Below are 7,985 nucleotides of genomic sequence, written 5' to 3' on the forward strand. Positions count from 1 at the left end.
GGGGGCTCCCCAGAAATCCATTTAACACATGCTGCTCTTGGTTTTGGGGGGCAGAAGGAAACGGAAGTGCGGGTGAGGCGCACTGTGCTGGGCAGGCCCAGTGTTAGTGTTTATTTTACCCTCAGTGCCCCTGAGAGGAAGGTAGCGGTATCCCCTTGCAGGGAAGGTCAGGGAAGCTGGCCCTGCGTCCCGCCGCGGGTGTGGGCCGGGACTCGAACCCAGGGCCACGAGAGCCCAGAGCCTGCACTCCCGGCTGCGAAGGCACCGAGTGGGGCACGGGGATGCGACTGCGGCCCCCCTGTGGTCAAGCCGGAGGCCCAGACGGGCTCAGTGCTTGGTGACCAGGGGCGTGATCATGCGAGGGAAGGCGTAGTAGCGGCACTCGGCCGGTGGGACCAGCTCCATCACCTCCGTGTGGATGTTCTCCCGCCTGAAGCCCGCTTCCAGCAGGGCTGGCACCTGTGTCTCCTGGCGGCGGGAGAGACAGGCCAGGTCACTGCGAGCCACCAGGCCACACGAGACCCCCACGGCGCCCACTCCTCCTGGCACAGCGTTTGTAATTGCCAAGGCCCCCGGGAGGGAGCCCAGTCTGGGGGGGCATCTCCAGGGGTCTCGACTCGGGCAGCAGTTTCCTGCTGTCATGGGGTGCCAGCCGCTGCCTACTGCGCATCCTCTCGGGCAGCAGGGAGAACGTGAGCCGAGGCCGGAGACGGCGTGGCTAAACCAATAAAGACACGCTGGGTGGAGGAGGGCAGAGGGAGGGGGATGCCTGGGTGGGGAGGCTGGGCTATATCCCAGCTGGGCCGGGCTGTATCCCGAGGGCACTGGGGAGCCAGGAAGGTGTTACAGCTGGGGAGAGACTTGACACACTTCTTCCTGGAGCTCACATTCCACCCAAGAGACGGGCCCCTGAGGTCAAGAACCACCCCCTAGGTCACAAGCTACCCCAGCTGCCGCCTGGCTCGGGGGTGGGGCAGAGACCCACGGGGAGCCCCCAGGCTGCCGCACCTGGAACATGGTGCTGACGTCCGAGTACTTGGACTTCATCAGCTCCCCCCAGGACGTGAGGTTGCAGTAGGTGAGAATGCCCCCGGGCTTCAGCAGGCGAAAGGCATGGTCCTGGGCAGGGGACAGTGATCAGGAGGGAGCACCCAGGGCGGCCTCCTGCATCCCAGCGGGTCAGAGAAACAGCAAGAGGGGTCCTGTGTGCGAATGGCAGGCCCCCCCTCCCCCGCTCAGCCCCGGGGGGTGACCATCCCACCCAGCGGGTCCTACCTTGATGAAGGCGAACTGGTGGGTATGCCAGGTCTCCTCGGACAGGGGGTAGGTGTCATACAGGATACCTGCATAGGAAGTCACAGGCCACACGGTCAGGGCCGGGTGCAGCCTCACCAGCAGCGTCTGCACAGGGAGACTAGACCCCAGAGGCTTCACCCAGCACTCAGTGTGCTGCCTCCTCTGGGAACGGGGTCCCGCTCAGTTGTCCACACACCTGCCGAGTGCCAGGCCCTGGCTCTTGGATCTGTACCCCCAAGTGAAACATTGCAGCGTGTGTTCCTTAGAGGGTCCCTCTGCAGGCCAAGGAAGGGGCTAGTGGGGGAAAACGAGGCAGGGGCTCCCCCCCCCCCACCCAGCCCCCAAGCCCCCTCACCATCAAAGTGGCCGTCTGGCAGGGTAGGGGCCACCTCCTCCCACAGGCCTTTCAAGGGAACCACCTTGGGGCGGGGGAGAAACAGAAAACAGATCGGGAGTCACAGGGGTCCAGGATCTTCCCACCTGCTGCAAGGAAGAGGGCTGAGGAGCTCCCAAGGGAGAAGACCACTTCCTCCATTTTTGCACTGCCTGGGCCCCCAGCCCCTCCCAGGAAAGGGCCTCGACCCCACAGGGTAGTGCTGAGGGGGGACGTGCAGGCAGAGGCGGGCACCTTGTGTGGCTGCCGCTGGGCCCAGTCCTGGAGGCGCTGGAAGACGCCATCATTGCACTCGATGATCCAGTGTTCGTCGATGGGGGCCTCTTGCACCCTGGAAGCTGCGATCGCCATGCCGAAGCCCACCTCCAGGACCCGGCCCCCTGGGCAAAGATCCCAGCATCACACGCCGGGCTGGGGCTGGGGGAGCTGCCTGGAGGAGGGGGCCCGAGGGCAGGGTCTTTGCAGAGAGAAACGTTTGCCACAAGGACAGGAGAGCACAAGTGGGGCAGAGGCGGAGGGTGACACAGAACACACTAGCCCTGAGAGGGAACAGCGTGGGCTCTGGCCAGGGGCCAGAGAGGGTGGCAAGCCAGGGAGGCGTGGGCAGCGGATTTTAGGCCCAGCCCCAGTGGGGAGGTCAGATCCTGGACTTTGATCCCTGGTGGTGCTTATCTCTTGATTCGGTTACTTTTCTCTGGCCTCCCCCTCCTGCCCCCTGCAATGAAGTTTCTGCAGGAGAAGGGGGGTGAGTTTGAGGCCTGAGGCCTGCAACAGTTGGGGAGGAGGTGGTCCCCATTGGACAAGAGACGGGTGATAGAGACATCCCAACCACGCAGGGACACTGCTTGTGCAAAGGCCTGGAGGACCCATGCCTGGCCCCTGGGGACCTGGGGAACCCTCGGCACCCCTCAGGCTCTGATCGAGGCACAGGGCCACCGGGACAGCTGTTTGGCAGCCTCAGCTCTCCCAGAGCTATTTGTAGCCGGGGCGGGGCTTCTGGGAACTCCTGGGCAGCGCTCCCCCACCCCCCTCGCTTGGCCGCCCCCGACCTCATGGGGGGATAGCCCACCGCGTCCCCGACTTCACGGGAAGACAGCGGCTGAGCTCCGCCCGAGGTCGCCATGGTGGGGCCCATTCCCTCGACCCAGACCCTTCCCCATCTGGAAGTTTCTGGTACTTAGGAGGCGCCTTCTGCGTGCAAGCCCGTGCCTGCAGCACCCCCTTTACTTCCCCGTTGCTCCCCGCTAGCCTCATTTTACAGGCGGGAAAACCAGAGACACGGAGAGGCTCCGATGCACATCGGCTGGAGAACCGGCTGGACCCCGGATCTGAGCGTCCTGCGGCCTCGGGTTACAAGTGGGTGCCCGGCTACCTTTGGAGGAGGCGGCGGCCGCCAGCGCGTGCATGTAGGGGGTCTCCCAGCGCTCCATCACCGGCTTGCCCAGGATCTGCAGGTGCATGTCCGCCGCGTCGTAGGCCGCGGGCGCCATCTGCCACGCGGGGCTGCAGTTCTCGCCGGGGGCGAAGATGGGGGGCGCGGCGGGGACGCTCATGCTGCGGCGGGGACGAGCTACTGGACTGCGCTCGCGACGCGTGGGCCTGATCCCTGCGAGGCCTTCTGGGGCGGGGGCGGGGCGGGGCCGCAGGCCAGAGGGGGCGGGGCGGCCCGCAGGCCGGAGGGGCGGGGCCGGGACAGGTGGGCGGAGCCGGGAGCGGTTTGCACGGAGGTCTGATTGGCCTCTAGCGGCCACTGGGCCAAAGGCGCCCTGTGCATCCTGTGTAAACAGATGGCACTGGCTAATAGTTACCCAGTTTTGTTTTCTTTTTTATTTGAGAGGCAGGGAGAGAGAGCGAGTGAGTGAGATAGAGAGGCAGAGGGAGGGAGAGAGGCTCGTGCCGCGGGATCCCACGACTCCTAACCTGACCCGAAAAAGTCTGACGCTCAGCTGACTGAGCCGCCCAGGTGCCCCTAAATGTCACCCAGCTTAAGGGATGCCCTGGGATGACCTGCCTGAGGCAGGAGAAAGCAGGCTACTATTTGCTAGCTATTGCTGTGTAACCAATTACCCCAAACGTAGCCACTTCAAGCCACACGGTTTATTATCTCCGTTTCTGTGGGTCAGGACTCCAGGTGCTGCTCAGCGGGTCCTCTGTTTCACGACCTCTCACAATGCCGCAGGCAAGGTGCCAGCCAGTTCCGGGGTCTCCTCTGAAGGCTCATGCAGGGAAGGATCCACTTCCAAGCTCATTGACTGGCTGTTGGTCTCAGCCGGTTGCTTTGGGGCTGTTGGTAGGAGGGCCTCAGTCCCTGGCCACATGAGCCTCCCCAACCAGACAGCATGCTTCACTAGAACCAACGAGAGAATCTGCAATGTCAGAATTGTTTGGAATCCAATCACAGAAGTCGTGTCTCTTCACCCGGACATACTGTATTGGTTGGAAGTCAGGCACACAGGGGTAGGGGTCACACAAGGCCACGAATGCTAAGAAGTAGGGATCACGGGGGGATTCTCCGAGGCTGCTGCCTACACAGACCCTAAGTGACAGCAATGAGAGGCAGTCTGCTTGGAGCCTCCCCGTGGCTTCAGTGTCCCCAGAGAGGAGGGACCTCCCAGGGGTCACCGAGATGCAACCCGAGCTCCATCCCCAGAAGTGGCCACGGGCCCAGTACGGTCTGCCTGGCAACTTAGCCAAGTGCTTTCTGTTCCAAGTCCTCTCCTCCCAAATGGGGTGGCCATGCTTGTTCCCTCTCATGTGGGTGAGTGAATGACACGTGGTCATTCCTTGTGTCCGCCCTTCGTGGGAGACCCTAGGGTGTGCTGTTCTCATCTGCAGACCTGGGATCAGAGAGGGAAAGTGACGTCCTCGAGGCCGTACGGTGAATCAGTGGCAGAGACGATAGGAGGAGGGATGCGTCTGACTCCAGACCACAGTCTTAAAAGATTACACATATGAAGTATATATATTTCTGACTGGAAAAGTAACATGTTTGATCAAATCCTTCAAATGTCACACAGTCGGGGGGGCGCCTGGGTGGTTCAGTCAGTTAAGCAACCAACTTCAGCTCAGGTCATTTTCTCATGGTTCGTGGGTTCAGACCCCACATCGGGCTCTGCTGTGTTGACAGCTTGGAGCCCGTGGCCTGCTTCAGATTTTGTGTCTCCCCCTCTCGCTGCCCCTCCCCCACTTGCACTCTGTCTCTGTCTCTCTCAAAAATAAATAAACATTAAAAAAAAAAAGTTACAGGGGCGCCTGGGTGGCTCAGTCGGTTAAGCGTCCGACTTCAGCTCAGGTCACGATCTCGCGGTCCGTGAGTTCGAGCCCCGCGTCGGGCTCTGGGCTGATGGCTCAGAGCCTGGAGCCTGCTTCCGATTCTGTGTCTCCCTCTCTCTCTGCTCCTCCCCCGTTCATGCTCTGTCTCTCTCTGTCTCAAAAATAAATAAAAAACGTTAAAAAAAAAAAATTAAAAAAAAAAAAAAAGTTACAGAGTTGGCATCAGCCTGTAGGTTGCATCCCCCTGCTGTTGTTTTGGTACAATTTAGAATGGTTTTTACGTTTTTAAATGGCTGGAAAAAAATGAAAAGACTATTTTACAGCGCATGATAATCATACGACGTTCACATTTACGTGTGGGTAAATACTCTTATTGGCACATAGCCGTCTCCACTTGTTAGAATTAGGACTCGGGAGTTTTCTGGCTGTAACAGTACAGGTGAGTCATCGCCATGAAGATCTTACAGCCAACAAAACCAAAATATTTCCTATTTAGCTCTGTAGAGAAAAAGTCTACCAGCCCCATTATAGAGGAATGGGTCGTGGGAAGTGAAATTCATTCGTCAAACACACATGGAGTACCTTGCTTTGGTGGTCCCATCCTGCCCCTCCTGGAGCTCACAGCCTGTTGTGGGGGATGAACAAGAATAAGGGATAAGTGGGGCACCTGGCTGGCTCGGTCGGTGGGACATGCAACTCTTGATGTCACGGTCGTGAGTTTGAGCCCCAAATTGGGCATGGAACCTACTTAAAATTAAAAAAATAAAATAAAAAGTTAAAGTAAAAAATAAGCAATATGTGAATGAGATTACTACAAGCCACGTGGCAGCTGTGACAGGACTCTCCCCGTGATTCCTGGCCCATGCCTAGCTGCTTTACCAGGCAATGTCCCTGTCACCGTATTTGTGTGTGTGTGTATAGTATTATATACAAAATTATACTTTTTGAGTGAAAAGGGACCAGGGGCGCCTGGGTGGATAAGTTGGCCGGGCGAACAACTGCAGCTCAGGTCATGATTTCGCAGTTGGAGCCCCGCGTCGGGCTCTGTGCTGACAGCTCGGAGCCTGGAGCCTGTTTCAGATTCTGTGTCTCCCTCTCTCTCTCTGACCCTCCCCCGTTCGTGCTCTGTCTCTCTCTGTCTCAAAAATAAATAAACGTTAAAAAAATTTTTTTAAAAATAAGCATTAAAAAAAGGGGGGGAATCGGACAGGTATTTGTATATCCATGTTCACTGAGGCACTGTTCATGATAGCTAAGAGGTGGAGACAACCCAAATGTCCCTCCGTGGATGAAAGATATACACAATGTGGTCTGTCCACACTGGAATATGATTCAGCCCTGAAAAAGGAAGGAGGCGTGCCTCGTCGGCTCAGATTGAGGAGCGTGTGACTCTTGAACTCAGGGTCATGAGTTCAAGCCCGACATTGGGTGTAGAGATTACTTAAATAAATAAAACTTTTTTTATGGGGTGCCTGGGTGGCTCCATAAGTTAAGCATCCGACTGTGGCTCAGGTCGTGATCTCACGGTTCGTGGGTTGGAGCCCCTCGTCGTGCTCTGTGCTGACAGCTCAGAGCCTGGAGCCTGCTTCGGATTCTGTGTCTCCCTCTCTCTCTGCCCCTCCCCTGCTCATGCTCTGTCTCCGTCTCTCAAAAATAAATATTAAAAAATTAAAATAAATAAAACTAAAAAAAATTTTTTTTAATATTTATTTACTTTTGAAAGAGACAGAGACAGAATGCAAGTGGGTTGGGGCAGAGAGAGAGAGAGAGAGGCACAAAATCCGAAGTAGGCTCCAGGCTCCGAGCTGTCAGCACAGAGCCCGACGTGGGGCTCGAACTCACAAGCTGTGAGATCATGACCTGAGCTGAAGTCAGACGCTCAACCGACTGAGCCACCCAGGTGCCCCTAAATAAAACTTTTTTAAATAAAATAAAACAAAATAAAATAAAATAAAATAAAACGGAAGGACATCCTGCCGCCTGCCACCACGTGGATGGACCCAGAGGACACTGTGCGCAGTGACAGAAGCCAGACACAGAAGGACACGTCCTGCACGACCCCACTCACAGGGGGTCCCTAGAGGAGTCCCGTCCACAGAGACAGAGAGTAGATGGGGGGAGCCAGGGGTGGGGAGTCCATGTTTCATGGGGACAGAGTCTCAGTTTGGGGACATGGGAAGTTCTGGAGACGGATGGTGGGGGCAGCTGCATGACAGAGTGTGCTTGGTGCCACTGAGCTGTGCACTTTAGAAATAGTGACAATGCTAGAGGCACCTGGGTGGCTCAGTTAAATGTCTGACTTCAGTTCAGGTCATGATCTCGTGGTTGGTGAGTTCGAGCCCTACATGGGGCTCTGTGCTGACAGCTTGGACCCTACAGCCTGCTTCCGATTCTGTCTCTCTCCCTGCCCCTTCCCCGCTGGCACTCTGTCTCTCTCTCTCTCTCTCAAAAATAAACGTAAAAAAAAATAAAACAAATAGTGACAATGCTAAATTTTATGTTATGTGTATTTTACAATAAAAAAGGGACCCAAACCATATTTTGTGTCTTCAATATGCACATAATCATAGGAGTAAATTCAGAAGTGTCCACATACCCATTTTTGTCACAGCATTTGCTATGGGGTGGGAGGGAGGAAATGAGTCAGAAAGGAGGGAAAAATCCAGCTGGCTAGTTCAGTTTAAAAAGATATGAAGCAAACGTAACACTAACATATATTTGTTCCAGTGGCAGATACATGGGTCTTAGTTATTTTATTCCTGGTTGGTGTCTGTACTTTTAATGTTTTTGTTGTAGTTTTTAATTAGGGTCCAAACCTAATGTGGGGCTTGAACTCTCAAACCTGAGTTCAAGGGTCCCATGTTCTACCAGCTGAGCCAGTTGGGCACCCCAGTGTCTGTATTTTTAAAAATATATTATTTTCAAAAGTTTGTGTCTGGCTTCCTTCATTTAACCACTTCCTGTGTATTTCATTCATGCCCTTCATGGTTTATTTATCCAGATACCAGTAGATGGACATGTG

At 55.9% G+C, this 7,985-nt stretch overlaps 1 protein-coding gene across 1 annotated transcript; it reads right to left on the reverse strand.

Annotated features, from left to right (window-relative positions):
* Positions 1-73: 73 nt before the first annotated feature.
* On the reverse strand, positions 74-3,306 carry GAMT (guanidinoacetate N-methyltransferase). The gene is made up of 6 exons (XM_042977558.1): positions 3,063-3,306; positions 1,925-2,070; positions 1,652-1,715; positions 1,276-1,343; positions 1,009-1,119; positions 74-468 (listed from the first exon to the last, which is right to left on the reverse strand). The coding sequence occupies exons 1-6, from the start codon at positions 3,241-3,243 to the stop codon at positions 328-330; spliced, it is 711 nt and encodes a 236-aa protein (XP_042833492.1). The 5' UTR covers positions 3,244-3,306; the 3' UTR covers positions 74-327.
* Positions 3,307-7,985: the final 4,679 nt, after the last annotated feature.

This window comes from Panthera tigris, chromosome A2 (genome assembly GCF_018350195.1).
Source record: "Panthera tigris isolate Pti1 chromosome A2, P.tigris_Pti1_mat1.1, whole genome shotgun sequence".
Taxonomy (NCBI): Eukaryota; Metazoa; Chordata; class Mammalia; order Carnivora; family Felidae; genus Panthera; species Panthera tigris.

Coding starts and splice junctions, on each gene's coding strand:
- GAMT (XM_042977558.1), bottom strand. CDS start 3,243: ATGAGCGTCCCCGCCGCGCCCCCCATCTTCGCCCCCGGCGAGAACTGC. Junction 2,071..3,062: donor GGCCGCCGCCTCCTCCAAAG/GTAGCCGGGCAC, acceptor ATCTTTGCCCAG/GGGGCCGGGTCCTGGAGGTG. Junction 1,716..1,924: donor CCCAGCGGCAGCCACACAAG/GTGCCCGCCTCT, acceptor CCCCGCCCCAAG/GTGGTTCCCTTGAAAGGCCT.